Genomic DNA, 16271 nt, shown 5'->3' on the forward strand with positions numbered 1-16271 from the left:
TGTGATTTTACTGTGAACTTAGTAAATTATTACTTAGTAAAGTTTGCGCGTACTGGCCTTGGGGTATTTCCAGTGCCGCAGCTCTGGAGTCAGGCGTTTCACCTTCCTTTACCGAGCGCCCTCAGGCCGTGCCGAGCGCTGTCAGTGAGTTCGGTGCCGTGCCCGCCGACAGGCACACGCCGCTGCCCACCGGCCCCTCCCGAGCGGGCGGGACGCGCGGGTCCCGCGGGCGGGCGAGGGACGGAGCGAGCCAACAAGCCCGAGCCCAACGGGAGCCCCCGACCCTGCTCTGCGGTCCCGGCAGAGGGCTCCGGGGCCCGGGCGCACGGGCGGGATGCTGCGGGCCGTGCGGGGCTGGGCCGGTCGGACTCGCCCCCCGCCGCCGCCCCTCGCCGCGGCTCGCCCCGTGGGCCGGGTTATGTAAGCGAGCGCCCCCGAAGCAGCGGCAGCCGCAGCAGCATCTGCGGCGTTCCCGCCCCTGTCTCCGCCCCGCTCCCAGCGCTGGAGAGGCAGGAGGCGGCAGCGGCAGCGCAGTAGAGCAAGTTTTGTCTCCTGCGAGGGGGCGGCGAGGTCCCACGGCCCTCGGCAGTGCCGGTACCATGGCCGCGGCGCCCCTGGGGCGGGCAGCAGCCCCCGCCGCGGCGGCAGCGCCCCGCTGAGCTCCTCGGGCAGCGGGAGCCGCCGCCTCCGCCGCCCATCCGGGCCGCCCGCCCGCCCGGCAGCGGCGGTCCCCCGGCACGGCCCGGCCCGGCCCGGCGCGGCACCATGTGGGGCGGGCTGCACCCCCAGCCCGGCTTGCGCGGCTACAAGGCGGGTAAGGAGCGCTGAGGAGGGAAGGGAATGGGGCTGGGGCTGGGGCTGGGGCTGGGGTTGGGGCCGGGGCCGGGGGGAGGCACATGGGCCCCGCGCCGCTTCCCCTCCCCCGGCCCGGCCGGGCCCGGCTCCCTCCCGGGTCCCCACAGGAACGCCTGAGGAAATGTCTCCGTCCCCACTGCGGGCAGGAAGCGGCGCGGCCCCTTCCCCACACCCTGCTCCCAGAGGGGGGACGTGGCGCCCGGGGAGGGCGCGGGGCCGGCCCGCTGGAGAGGCCGATTCGGCGTCAGCGGCATCGGGCCGGCCGGGGGCTCAGCGCTGCCTCAGCTGGACCTTGCAGCGGATGAGAAAAGCTGAGCTTAACCTACATAATCCGTTTCCATGTTTCGGGCTTTCGTTTCCCTCCCCGATTTGTTAGTATACCCTTAGGCAGAGACTGGAAGAGTGGTTCTCTTGATGCTTTTTCGCTTTAAATTTAGACCGCAACAAATGGGTCGAGTCCTATTTTGTCCTTTTTTTTCTTTTTTTTTTTTTTTTTTTTTTTCCCCACCACCACTTTTCTGTCTCTGGATTAATTAGAGCCTAGTTCCTGCGGGTTGGCAGGGATGCGTTGATAGGTTAGCGCTTGGAGTTAGGTTGTTCCAGGAGAGACACCTATCTGTGAGCGGAGGGCTGACTTCCCCCGTCAAGGCTGTCAAACTGTCGCAAGAAAACTGGCGAATTGGCTTTAGAGCCGTGTGAACATCGCTTTTGGGCAGGTGAGGCAAGGTACCGGCTCTTCTGGATGCTCTTTTCGGGGTTTGGAGATGCTACCGACTACATCACCTGCTTTAGTCTGGCAGAGCTTCTGTAAATATTTTGTCATGTTTTGATTTATTGAAGCAATTGATCACAGTGGAGGTCTGTGGTTTGGCTCTGCCATTGCAAGTGCAAAGTAGTGCTGCTGGAGTAATTTTTTTTGCTTCAGAAATTTGGGTTTATGTTTTAATTTTGGGATTGCAAAACAATGACTGTATAGTGTGTATATGGTTAGTTGACATATTTAAATGGCAGTATTGTTTTGCTTTCGACTGACAGGGTTTTTCTTGCAAATACAAGAGTTGCTAAGACATTCTCAGCAGCTGCCCGAATCTCTACAAGTAGGCTAATGTTCATCCCTAGAAGGTGAAAGAAGACATTGTTCTTTTTTTCTGTACTGTGATTAAGTTATCAATTTCCGTGTATAACACGTTTGCCTGGTTGAAGCCTTTTTATTTTTTTTTAATTATTCAGTGCTTCCTGCAAAAGAATGGAATTACATTATCTTTGTGCTACAGCTTGCAAAGACAGTGGGTATTCTGAACAGTAGGTGCAGAGATTTCATTTAATTTGATGGAAACTGCAGGAATGTAGGGTGTTTCAGTTCTTGATTATTTGTGTTTAGGGCAGGAATATTAAAGGGTTATGTCACAAGCATACTCTGACACTAACTTCAGGCTGTTGCAAAGGTTGTTGATGTTTGTTTTCCATTAGTTTCTGGAAACTTTAGATTGTGCCTCTTGGTACAGTGTCTTTCCTTTTGTTCGGGGTCAAATGAAGTATTTTAATACTGTGTTGAATTTGTCAGCAATTCTGATTAGTGAATTATTGGATGAATGTTTTACTTTTGCGTGTTTGTCAGAATGGTCTTTAAGATTCAAGAACAAATTTTGTATGTTGCTTTTTCCTCCCCCCCAGTCCCCTTATTCCTTTTGAACTTGTATCAACCCAGACTTTTAAAATATATGTTTATCTGTAATCAGTAGAAGTGTAAGGTAGCAAAACTGGTAGGAAAACATCTAATTTGAGATAAGATTAACAGAAAGTGGTGATTAATTAGAAAGCAAGTAGGTGAAGGTTTAACCTTGAGATATCATCTTGTGCACTGTAATTTCAAATACAGGAGTCCACTCCATCTCTATTACTGGGAAAGAGTCGAGAAGCTCTTTTGTGAGGTTTGTAATCTGTCTAAAGCAGTGGAAGTTAATTAGCTCTATGCAGGTATTTATTGAAGGGATGACAGCTCCTAAGATGCTGTTATTGCCATGTTAGATGTTTTTATTTTTTTTTTAAGGAAGCTGTCCATGGGAAAAGTATTTTGTAGCAGAACAGTAGCATCCCACTAGGAAGCAGAAGTTTAAGCACTTATTTTTTAAGCTGAAGGAATTTTTCTTTTGTCAAGGTATGTTTAATTCTTTAATGGCAACTACTTGCTATAGATTCTGATTGATATGGGAGCATAACAATTAGTAACTTGATGATTCTTATTAAACTGTATTTATTACTGAAAAGCATTCTGTTTTGCTTGTTGTACTCTAGTTATCTATGGATATGTGTATTTAGAAGTCTTATGTTTTGTTGAAAAATCTTACAGTTCCCTTATAAAGCTAGGTGCTTACTGAAGTATTTTATTTAGACAGGGGAATCACCAGTTTTTCAGTAATAGATGCAAATTAATTCTAGTTGTCTTAAAATGTAACAGGCAAGGACACTTCTTGGGGCATATTTCATTTGTGGCCTTCAGTTTTATTCTCTTTTGTAATTTCCATATTGTTCCTGCTTTTTGGTTCAACAGGAGTGCATTCTCTGAAAACAAGTGTGCTATCTTCTTTGCATCCCTCTGAGATTTTTTATAGATAGATGCTTCTTGTTTGATCAGTGAATTTAATGACAAAGTTTGCTGCCCATGCGAAATAAATTCATCTTCTTACAGTCTCAGTGCCTGTCCTGAAAAATTAAATTGCTATTTTTGTAATGTATATGATTGACTTGGTCTTTCAGTCTTCTTGTACACATGTGACTGTTTACGAAACCCTTGCAGCATAGTTTATACCTCTATAAAGACAGCAGTTACCCATGTGCTGCAGGAATTTAAATAACTGCAGTGAAGGGCATGCAGCATTTTAATCCCTTTGTTTATTAATCTGGACCAGCCTTTGAAATGCACACTTGGTTAATAATTCTTTTAAGACTATGAAAGTGTTCGTCTAGATGTGTTTTACCTCTGGAGCGTGCAGTCATTCAGTTAGGCCCATGTGTGTCCAACAGATGCTTGTGGAAAGTGAAACCAGCACACTTTAAAATGAAATGACAAGTATTTATTAATTCCAGTAAACTGTGCCACCTCTAGCCAGGCTTCTCTCCACTGTCCAATATTATCTATTGATAATAAAAGACATCAAAAATATATTATTGACAATCCCTAAAAATAGTAGCTTGCACCCCTCTGCTTCTGGAGCGCTGGCAATGTGGTTTGTCCTGCGTTCTTGTACTTGAGCCTTATTGGCAGCCTGGCACACGTGGATCTGAAAGATTATTTAATGGCATCACAAGCAAAATGTCAGCAGCAATAAAGTCACAACACATTGTGGGGCATTGCCTTCTTGGGGTACCCATGGGCTTCACAGGCAGCTTCCTGACAGCTGGCGTGGGGAGGGTGCAGCTGATGACACTTGTTTTCATAATGTGAGGTGGGGGAAGGGACAGAAATCCAGTGGGTTTGTTTCTTTAACAAGTTTTCTTGGTCTGCTGTTGGAGATCTGCAGCTGGGGATGTGACACCTCTTGGAATATCTTGAGAAGGCAGGTTTATCTTTATGGGCTAGGCAAAGCAATAAATGGTGAGTTAGTCCAAGTGCAGACTTCAAATTGGTTACCAGTTATAATTGTATATATACATTTGTATGTGGTGCATTGTAAAGATTGATCACCTGAGCTTAAAAATGTAGTGTTCCAGCTGCAAGGCTGGCTGCTAGAATAACCTCTGCTGTCTTTCACAGATCACTGCGAGGTCAAATGACATTCTGTGTTTGAGTGATGGTGAACAGGAGCTACTTACTTCCCTTCAAAACCAATGCCTTTGTTTCTTCCTCCCTCCAGGCAATTCACTTTTATGGATATAGCATCTACTCTTTTAATGTGTGCAGAACGTGTATGTCTTAACTGCTTGGCAAGAGAAGGGTGATGGATGTGAGGGTATATTATAGTGTTGGTCTTGGGGCTTAGGAGTTTTTCTGATCTCTTGTATGTTAAACATTTACTCACTGAATATAGGCCTGTGTTTGCAGTAATTCTGTGGTTTTGAAACTTTACTTAAAGGAAGTACTAATTAATGTAACAATTTTGAGAAGAATGCATTAATAAGGATATAGTAAAAAGCAGCCTGAGCCCTCACATCTGCCCTGGGGGATGGTGATGAAGGAAGTGCTAGTAGGATAAGAGCATCTGTAACTTTTCAAAAGAATGTCTAGGATTTATGTCCACCAAATATTGATTCTTATAGTTGCAAATTATTTATGCTAAGATTTTAGTAGGACATTTAATACCTGTTAAAGAACCCATGTGCTTCAAAATGTGGGGCACTTGCCAAATACAGTAAGAGTACATGGTGGTAAGAACAGCTGGAAGCCTCCTAAATTGCATGACTTGAGGTTGTAGCCAGAGGTGATCATCTGCCATTATTGGAAGCAAAGTTTGTTCACTGTTGACAGGCTACTTAAGGAGAAGAGAGAGAGTGCTGCACTTGTTCAGTGTCAACTGCTCAGCCTTCTGTACTGTTTGGATGCTTGTTTTTATCATAGAACTTGTCTGTGGTTTAATAGTTGGAGAGTTTTAACTGATTTTCAATTCCTGTACTGGTTGTTCTTTGGCTGAAAAAGTGCTGACTTGGTTGTAGTTGTCAGTAGTCTCTCAGATGCCCAAATACGTCTTGAAGTTGTACACTGACAATGAGACAGTCTCATTGTGGTTGTGATTAGCTTTAAAACACATTCAAGTGTATTCACTGTGTAATTCAAAAAGTGGCTTTCTCACTGTCTTCTGCCGTGGGTTAGCCATGGCTGGCTGCCAGACTTCCACCCAGCCTCTTGCCACTCCCCTTGCTCAGCGAGTCAGGAGAAAAAATAGGATGGAAAAGCCTGTGAATGGAGAAGAGGACAGCGAGATTGTTTTTGCTGTGACAGGAGCTGGCAAGCAGACTTGGCCATGGCGTCAGTCCGTGTCAGCTCCTCTTCATGCTCCTTCCTTGTGCTATTGCCCTGCTCCAGCCTGATCTCTGTAGGGCCTTACAGAGGGGATCTCTGCGCAGGTGCTCGGGGCTCCTGCTACTCCTTCTCCCCTCCTGCTCTTGCCTCTGGGCTCGCAAGGCTGTTTTCCTCACAGCGTTTCCACCATCACTTACTGCTTCTGGACAGTGTTTTGCTCTTTCTTAGCAAACACTTTCCCCGAGGTGCTGCTGTCATGTTTGTTGGGTTCAGCAGTGCCCTGAAGTGGGTGGCTTGGAGATGTCTGGAACCAGCTGTCCAACCTGGCACAGCTCTGGACACTCCACAAAGAGGCTGCCTTGCAGCCCCAACCAGCGTGTGGGCACCTGCAACCCCCGTAAAATTTCTTTTTGGAATGAATGGAAAGAAGCCATTATGTTATGCTATTTCTTTCAGTAGACCTGTTATAATACTATATATAGTGTCGTGAAGTTTATTCCTGCCAGCAGTGGGGGAAGGTGCGTGAAGGTGTACTGAAGTATAACAAAGTTCTAGTTTCTGCTGTAGGCTCCTACATGAAGTTTCTTGCTGTCTAGGGCAAGTTGAGGAGGTACTGAATGTGGCATGTGGGAAACTGCAGATCAGCTACAGAGGCCCGGGGCTGGATGGCTGGAGAAGAGGAGGAGAACATGCAGCAGGGAATAACTCATGTAAATACGCTCCCAAGTGTCTTAGTTCTGACATATAATCCCTCATGTTTCCTGAAACTGCTGAGACCTGTGGAATTGCCCCTGGGGATGGGATGCGAGCTTTCCCTGGGCACTGTGCTCCACAGCATCTGGCTTGGTTGCCTGGGCACGAACATCCTATTGATTGCACAGCCACGCTCAAGTGACCTATTTTTCTGCAGCCAGCCATGCCATAAATGACACTGCATCTTTCTGTTCCTCATTCCACGGGGATCTTTGCTGTTTTTTGAGATTTGAATGGCCCATCTGTGAAAGGAGTAACTAACACAAATAAAAGAAGGTTGATTTTTGAAAATTTTTTTTCCCTCTTCTTTTAAGATGTGATAGTCCCTGAAATGTGGGAAAATGTGGCAGGTAAACCCCTCCTTTTTCCTGAAGGGGTGTATGTGGGTGGATTGCTGGGCATGATTTTATTTTACAGGTAAGATAATCTAGTGGGTAGTTGCTCTCACCTTTCTGTGCACCTCCTCTCATGTATCCTTATTGCATCCCATGTGCCCACTCTAGCACTTGCTCAGCCTTACAGCAAACCAAATGGGGAGGCTGGACCTGGAAAATACTGAAGTTAAATACTGAAGGGGGAGATTTACAGTTGCCTGACCCTGGTGTCGGGAACACGACAGGAATCTGTCAGTTTCACTGCAGGAAGCATCTGCACTGATGTCAGCCAGGTGAGGAATATTTAGAGTCAAATGGACTACCTCTTCAATCAGCTCATGGAGAGTGGAAAAATCTCCCAGCATAGTCTTGGTTTGCTGCTGCTGCTGCTGCCATCAGGAAGTATATAGTTAATCCTCAGGCTTACCGTGAAGGCCAAAGAAGATTAGGAGTGAGGATCAGGAAAAAGTGACATTAATTCCATTGGACAGTGTAACTTCCACCAATTAGTGGACTCACATACAGGTTTAAGCGAGTCCAGGATAGTGGGTAATGACTGAAGAAGTAGTAGGAGACTATCTCAGTCTTGCTAAGGAAGGGCAGTGCCAGTAGTGTCAACGAAAAGTCCTAATTGCCTCTTCATTAAAATACCTGAAGTAGACTTAGCAAATACAAGTAGAAAAGCAAAAGATGCTTTTCAAACTTTTAGCTTCTTAATACGTTAGAGACCAGTGGTGTGGTATTCGGACAAGAAACATTCTTGAATCATCCTGGAGTCAGATCTGAGATTCCTTATAAGGTATCCTTATGTTTTTAATGTTTCTTTTACTCCTTTTGTGGCATAGTTTCCAGATGGCGTGGAAAGCTGCAACTTTTTCAAATGTTTCAGAATAAATAAGACTTTTCTTTTTTTAGGTCTTATCTTTTTTATAAGATGGTATCTTCTCTCCCAAATGCCTGCTCTTAGCAAACCTATTTATACCTTTTGGCAATTCTCAACCTTTGGAGACATTCTTATAGTTCAGAATTGATGCTTTGTGTGAAAAGTTCAGTGACAAACACTGATCAAAGACCTGATAGTTCTGTGGGTAATAAGAAAAAAAAAGTATGAAGTGTGGTGACCCAGCTTAAAGTGCAAGAAGACATTGGAAATACCATTACTTCTAACTTTATTCCTTTGGCTAGTTTGGAAAGACAAAGATAACAGCTGCAGTCTTAACTTCTTCCTGTTCTCTTCATCATCTGCAATACCAAACTGATGGACGAGGACTTTTGTGTGGCTGATAGAATTATTGTAATGTAAAGTTTTACATTAAAAGCGATTGCCGTTGGGTAGACAGAAACACAAGAAGTACAAGTTTTGAGTGGAAGTATCCTGGCTTGATAGAGTATTGTGTGAAGGATTTTTTTCATTTTATCTGCTACTTTTTAATTCCCAGGGTATTGTCTGTCCTTACATTGAATAGTTGTTAGTGGAAGGTAGAGCTAAGTGAGGGGAAAAGTTGTGCTTTGTGACATGGGCATTGGAAGTTTGTAAGGAAAATCTCCTAAGGACTTACATGAAGGCAGAATTTCATCCTTTTAACCCAAATGTAACAGTGTGGGAACTCCTTTATATGATCTGCATACTTCTGTTAGCACACACTAAAACTATAGCCTGGAGGCTCAGTCTCTGGTATGTTCATATTAAAGTAGATTCTGTGGTGTGTGTAATGCACATTAGACTTCTTTAACAACACTAGGATTTTTTCTGTTGTTTTTCTTGAGCAAACTATTTCAGTGAAATTTCATTTTGTAGGAGTCTCCACCTTCATTTATTTTGGTGTGAAAGGTACCTTTAGATCTGATATTTGACTACAAGGAGAAGAGGAACAATGAATTTTTTTTAAAGTAAGGCTGCTAGACTCCTTTATTTCATCCACTTGGAAAGTTTGGGAGCTGCTTAAAACCATTTAATATTTTTTTACTCATTCTAGCAGTTATGATTACTTCACTTTTCTCCATGCGTAGAGGAGATTGAATTAATTCTTTAATCAGAAAGAGGGAGAATAAAGGTAATTCTGTAACAAAAATATTAGAATGACAAACAACTTGGAGAAAAACTTACCTTATTATAGTTTTAAATACCAATAAAGCTAAGCTGTAAGAAGGGGTGAAACATACTAATCTGTGATCAGTACCTTTTTTTTTTTCGATAAGAAGATGCAGCTAATCAGCTACAAGTGCACAGCTTTTTTGTCAGACCCGAGGGACTGACTGTATGTCCTGAGGGCTTGCTGTTAAACATTTATGTTAACTTTAAGCATAACTTAATGTGTTTATTTTCCTGGACGTTCACCTCTTCATATTGTAATTGATAAACTTTCTAAGTTTAAAAGATAGCTTTCTCCTCTGCAGTTACTATATGGAAGTGAATGGAAACTAAGAATATAATTTTGTGTTTCCATGGGGTGAATAGTGCATTGAGTCCGAAGACAAACACGCAAGCCAGCAGAGCAGGCATGAGGTAATAGATGTGGTCTGTGTGCCAAATGTGAAATAAGAAACATCTGCAGTTTGTATTTTGAAGTTCTGTTTCATGCAAATGCTCTAACTGGAAGCAGGAAACTCACAGGAGTGCCATCAACAATTGGACTGAGTTTTTGGTCTTGCTCCTGTGATGAAATGAAAGTAAACTTCTTTCTGTCCTGAGAAGGGTTGGAATGTAATCATTGCGTTGATATTAAATAACTACAGCTAAATGTTGTGTGTGTATAAATTATAAAGCATGTTGTGAATTTGAGCTCTTGTTTTATGTGCTTTCTTGAGTGGAAATCAGGAAGGCAGAGTCCATTATTACATGCTGTGTCAGTCTTAAGGATTTTGCTACCTTTTAAGATAACAGAATGCTGTGTTGAACACAGCTTTCTGTTAGTTGAACAGATTTTGTCCTTCTCAGTGTAGCCAGCCAGAGATTTATGCCTATCTCGCTCCAGTTTAGAATGAGCCATAACGTGCAATTTGGCAGAAGTACAACCCTAGTTGCTGCTAGGCATCAGACCTGTATGTTCCCACTCCCTCCTTGGCACTGCTTCTTGTCTGACCCCTTGCTGAGCGAGCTTAGGAAATCAAAATAGCAGATAACCTTTTCTGTAAGTGGGAACAGTTTGTTCCTGAATCCCTTTCTGTGGGCTCCGGAGTGGCAGGGCTTATGCTGGGCAAGCAAAGGTGTCTGCGAAGGGTGAGCAGCCTTTGTGCAGCAGCTGACCACAGGATCCAACCAGCTCTAATGTCAAACAGCGTTCTCAGCTCAAACCCATTTTAGCCAGCGGCATAAGCTGGCCAGCTGGACTCTTTGATGGAAAGACAGAGCTGTTCACCTCTTACTTTCTATAGACACTGGTGTGGGGGTTCGTAGATGGTGATCTACCCGATTATGTCTTTAAACTGCCTTGGCAAGATTTTCTAAAGCTCATCTGTCAAATTGATGCATTTATTATTCTTAGTTCCCATTGTTCCTTCTAAATCACACACGTTCCTGCATGGGATGCCTTGTCACTTGTTGTTGTACAGTCCTGTACACGTTTGTAAAGTCACCCTTGTAAAGGGGACCTTGTGAAGGTTCACACTGAAATACTGTTTTGTATAGAAGACAAAGGTTTTATAGCTATAATTATCTATAGCTATAATTATCTATGAGGAGAGGTTGTGCATTGAGCCACTTCTCTAGGGGAGGAAAGATGAAACTGTTTAACTTTTATTAAGAAATTAGAGATGCAAAAGAAGCCAGAGATTTGGTGACACAACTTACTTTAAATTAGGCTCTCAAGAAATTGAAGCACAAGTTTATATTCCTTAAAATACGACCACAGCCAGGTTTTTGTAACTGATATTGCCAATCAGGTGTATGTGTATTTTGAGGATTTTCTTCTTTGGGTCTCTCCCCTACTTTAATTTTTCTCCTTGTACTATTTTTTGATGTTTTTCTCTCTCTCTAGTAAATGAGTTCTTTTGCATATTAACAATACAGAGAACAGGGATGGGCCTTTGTATACCAGGCAGTGTGTTATCAGGCTGTACAAGTAAAAAATGTTGATAAAAACGTCTCTCTCTCAATATTCTTCTGTTTAAACTCTTGCATTCCGATTTTTCTTTTCCTGCTTCCCTCTGTATCTGTACATTTTTATCTTTCTGCATACTTAGGATTGCTCTAATCAGTTTCCAAATGAAAAACTAGACCTTGGTTAAATAGCTTACAGGCTCTGTCACGAAAGCACACTAATGAAGAATATGAGTGCTCAGGATGAATCATACTTCAGCTGTCTGACACTGTGCTCTTGAGAAACCGAAATGTAAAAATTCAGTAGTTCAGTGCTGTCATTTCATCCCACCTTACTCTGCTTCTTATTGCACTTAGATGAAACTGCATCATCCACCTACTCTCAGCTGCATTCATGTGAGAGGAGGGAGTAGGGCCTTCTGGTATCTGAGTCCATGGCCAGCTGGTAGAGCTGTGAGTTTCCACCACCTCCAGAGCATTTGTGAAAAGGATCCTGAAACTGTCATCTGGCCATCTTCCCTGAAAGCGTTAGAAATCCTCCCTTTCCACTGTACTGCTCATGCTGGAAGAGAAGAGGTTTCATTGTAGACATGGAACTTGTTTTGGACATTTGTATTAATAAAAGTTGCAATTTATTTTGCCGAAGGATCATAGAGATGAAGTGCACCTAGGAAGTATGTGTCCAGGTGGTTAGGCTTGGCATGCCAGTTTTTAAACATTTTTTTCAAAAGTATTTATTTAAGGATTTATTTGTCCAAATAAGTTTTCTTTTTGCCAGTGTCTGCAAGGAACACTTACAGGCCTTTTTATTGTGTCAGGATGTCAGATTCGCTGAATGCACCTTATCATTTGCTTCACCTTTGACTGAAGGAGGCTGCCATTGTGCCATTCTACTGCTGACTCTCAGCTTTTTTTAAAACCCTATATAAATGTGTTAAAGCATGGCATCTGTTCTCGTGTTTACTTTTGAAAAGGTGTTTTAGCATTTTAGGTTCACCTGCCTCTATTTCCTTTTCTCACTGTGTTGCCTTTTCAGCAGTTAAAAAAAAAAAAAAAAGAATATTTTTGGCAAAGACTTATTGTGCATGAAACATACACCAGAGTGAGGTCTTCTTTAATCCTTCAGCAGTAATGATTTTGCATATATGATGAGTAAACAAAAATTTTTCAGTGGAAGAAAGTTTTTTTCCTACAATGCAGCAAATGGGTCCCTGAGAGACCGTTTGTGTGTTTGTTTCTAGACTTTTCCTTTTGAAAAGATGTGTGGTTACTCAGTCCTATGGGTCAGGGAGAGAGTGCAGAAGAGAGTCTGACACCTTGAAGAATTCCTTGAGAAGAGGGGTCTGTGTAGGATTTGGGATAAGTTCATCAATATGAGGGGATTGTGTAGTAGGTGTGGGAGAACCAGCTTGGAGGTGGGTCTAGTTGCTTCAAAATACTGTTATGCGATCTTCTGGCGTAATTAGCAGGGGTTTGGGTAAAGGTACAGATGGTGAGGGTGAACTAATTAACTTTGGCAGTGTCTTTGGGCTGAATGCTGACTCTCTTTCCATGGAAGAGCTTTAGGCAGGCTTCAGTGCCATCCTGGCGTGAAATATTGTTGTGCAGCCTGGTCACATCCATGATGACTAGAATGGAGCATTGCATATTTGTCAGTTTTGATAGTACTGTAGTGAAATACTTTCTTCAGAATCCTTTGACTGTATAAATTTACACTGGCTGTCACGGGTGATTCACTTCTGGTCACAATCTGTGTCAATCACAGTGTGGAATAAAAATATCAGTATCTTTAAATTAGGATGTATCTGCTGTGAAAGCCAATTAAGTCTTTGGGTATTGCTTTCCATTCAGTGTCTAGGTGAAATAACAATATCATAGCTGTCACTTAAAATAATAATCTTTATATTCAAGCATTTTAGAGGTATTTTAGGAACCAGATATTAAGACGGTGATGTGATTATTTTGTGTATGTATATCAAATGGGAACTGTGCATGCCACTGAAATTAGGAGTGGTAATGATCCAGAATTAACTAGGAGACTTTCTGCCAGCAGTAGCTGACAGCATTCTGTAACACACAGAAAAAGATACATGTTTTTGTGGAGTGAAATTTCAACAACTGTTCTCTCTTAATAAATAATCTACTTCCTGCACTTAATATACTTAGCTGTAAACGGATCTGTTTTAAATGTCTAGGCTGGAAACACAGGACTATGTCGGTATATTTAGCTGGCCAAATTTAAGGAGGTAGTCAACTGTTTGTATAAACAAGGCTCCTTCTGAAATTTGTTTGGGATCTCGCATGTATTTTGTCATGTTTGTTGATGGAAATTACAGCCGGGTAGAATGACACTTCTTTGCTTTCTTTTCTAGTGAATGCTATGAAAGGTTGATTTTTCTAGCCTGGTAAAGAATGATCATAGTCGGATGGTAATATACAGTTTAGCAGCACAAATATCTCTTAGAAGTTTTTGCTTGCTTTTCTTATCCCACTCTGTGTTTTGGGCAGATGGACACTAGCTGTTGAATGGCAGACTTGAGATTAGAGCAGCAGGGTAAGGCAGGTGTGCTAATTGAGCAGTGTGGGGACTCTTGTGTACCTTCCTCTCTTTTACTTGATTCTTCTAGTGTAGGCTGTTTTCTGTGTGAAAGATCATATATTTGCAAAGAGTTGTACAAAAAGGAGATGGGGACCACGGAGAACAGGGTGCACAGTCATTGGTGATTCCTCAGGACTTGGCTTGGAAAGTTAGTTTTGAATAAAGAAACTAATAAATTAATTTTTAAATAATGTCTTGGACTATTGAAATCTATAAGATCCTATTTTATGCGTTACTGTTGAGACTTAATTATTGAGTCTGTTCCTATTATCTTGTTGCTTGTATTTATTTATGGTAGTGGTTTCAATCAGCTTTGGAAAGCTTTCTTTCAAGTAGACACTTGTATTTCTGTAATGGCCTTCTATGGACTAGAGTCATTATTAGTTCAGCAAGGCAAGAGAGTGATGCAGATATGCCATGAAATATTAAAAAGTCCTGGAAGATGTCATTAGCTATCATATTAGAAAAAATGGAGCATGTTTAATGTCAGGGAGGCAAAGAGAAAGCTTTTCTTGGAAGTGATCATGTGCAGCCATGTTCTGTTGACACGTCTAAAATAGGTTGAAACTCACATACAGTTTACCTACTAAAAATCTAAAATAAATGGCTTTCTTGGGACATAGCCCTTGTAAATGTAGAGGTTGCTCCTGAACAGTAGAATCCCAGGGATAAAATGAGACTGTTCCACCCCATCCCAGCCCCTGTCTGTATCTCTGTGTACAGATCGGCTGTAAGGGGAAGGCATTATCCTAGTGATAGCACTGTGGGCACTTTCCTACCAGCTGTGCATCCAGTGAGTAGTGAGAAGGAGTGCCTGAGTGAAGAGACCCTTCTGGAGCCCAGGGCACTGTGCAGATAGACTTGAGTATTTTCCCTGGAAAGCTAGATGGGATCTGGCTGGTCTGTGCTGAACCAAAGCCAATAAACTCTTGCTGGCCTCATGCTGATCTGTGCGTAGCTATGGATGTGCACTAATACTTAGCTCTTCAGACCTACAAGCTCAAGGATCAGGCTTCATGAGTTAACTTAATGATGCTGAACTTCCCTGGGGTGCAAAAGTGCTCAAGAAGATGTTGCCTTAATTCTCTGTTGTGCCAATGTGTCCTCCTGGACCTGTGATCAGCCCCACACCGGGGGCTTGGTGTGTCTCCAGACTGTGTAGGCGTAAAACTGAGAATAGGCTACAGCAGGGTAATCTACTTGCTTGTAATGCCTATTATTTTCTATAATTGTAGCACCTATTATTTTCTCAGCTTACAGTACCTGTAGAGACCCCAACGAGGGTGACTATCTGCCCCTTCTAGTGTGTTAACCCTTTCTGTCAAGTCTAGTTGTGCTGCGTTGTTGCAATTTTTGGGATTTATTGCACCGATGTTTGGAGTGTGAGAGACTCTGAGATGTGATTAAATGCTGGAACAAGCTGCCCAGAAAGGGTGTTGGAATCTGTGTCCTTGAAGGTGTTCAGGACTCAGCTGGATGGGACCTTGGAGCAATCTGATCTCATTAGCCTTGCTTTGAGCTGGGGGTTAGAGTAGGTGACTTCTGAATGTCCTTTTGTAACTTATCTGGTTCTGTGGTATTTTTAGCTCTTATTCCTCAAAGTTCCACCAGAATGAAAAGTATCTCTCCCCTTTGAGGGTTTGCATATGGATGGTTATAGGTTCATGTACTTAGGATTTGTCTAACCAAGAAATCTAAAGGGTTTGACACTTAATACTGTGTTAATTTAACATGCAGTAGCGGTAGCATTATCTGCTGCATTTCTTTTGATGCTTGTTTAATGCCATAAAAGCTGAAATGTCACCAAAGTGTTGTATAGTGGTAAATCATTCTAAATTTCTCTTCTATAAATGTATTTGAATTGTCTCCTAAATCAGAACTGTCTCTGATTTAATTAGCTGGGCCTCCCATAAGTCAGCTTTACTCTTGCTGGAATAGCTAGATGCAGCTTGAGATGTATGAAGTGGAACTCTTGTGGAAAGTAGCCCTATTTAGAGGGAGGGGCGGAAAAATTATTGTTCCCAAAGCAGCCGAAGTATTTTTAGTGAAAAATGTGCTGGATGGTAGGAGAGGGAGAAACGTCCTAGTTTGCCACTAGCTGTATGCAAAACTTCAGTACGTTAGGGGATGACACAGAGAGGATGGTATGAATGACACCTGGAATGGTGTTCCCTTAGAATCTTGGCTGGTGCCTCTTTGGAGGGTGTGACCGGTGAGCCACAGGCAAGTGTGTTCCTGTGTGGCTCCTCTGGCCTTGAAAGATACTCAATGGAATAGTTAAGACTTTTGGAGAGGAAAAACTAAGTTTAAGGAAGAGAAGGAAATACATTACACAAGATATCGCTAAAGTGGAATCATGTGGGAGGAGAACTGAGTGATTGAATACCAGGAGAAAATATAGGAAAATGTTTTAAAGGGAAGAAGAGGCATAACCTCAAGGGAGAACGAAGTTGAGGCAAATGAGATGGACAGGCATATTTAAGACCTTCAAAAACCTACTTAGAGAAAGTAGATTGTTTTAGGTGTCATGTTACAGTTAAATAGCACAGGCAGTACAGAATTTACTGTGTAAGTAGGTATTTACTGTGTTCCTCAATTTACAAGTGACTTGGCAAGCAGCTGTCACCACTCTGGCTAGTAGGTCCAGTGATCTGGCTGCTATATGGGGAGTATGGGTGTATTCATATATGTGGG

General features: G+C 42.8%; 1 protein-coding gene across 2 annotated transcripts in view; it reads left to right on the forward strand.

The window, feature by feature from the left end:
• Positions 1-568: 568 nt before the first annotated feature.
• CEP85L (centrosomal protein 85 like) overlaps positions 569-16271 on the forward strand; it is a 109529-nt gene continuing 93826 nt past the window's right edge. Inside the window, exon 1 of one of the 2 annotated variants that reach the window (XM_050314940.1) lies at positions 569-814. In XM_050314940.1, the coding sequence (XP_050170897.1) occupies positions 766-814 (49 nt within the window). In that variant the 5' untranslated portion in view covers positions 569-765. Of the gene's footprint in view, positions 815-1405; positions 1572-16271 lie in introns of those variants that run through there. The other variant, XM_050314942.1, reaches the window with a different exon arrangement.

This window comes from Myiozetetes cayanensis, unplaced genomic scaffold (genome assembly GCF_022539395.1).
Source record: "Myiozetetes cayanensis isolate MyiCay16 unplaced genomic scaffold, myiCay2020 scf2-11, whole genome shotgun sequence".
Taxonomy (NCBI): Eukaryota; Metazoa; Chordata; class Aves; order Passeriformes; family Tyrannidae; genus Myiozetetes; species Myiozetetes cayanensis.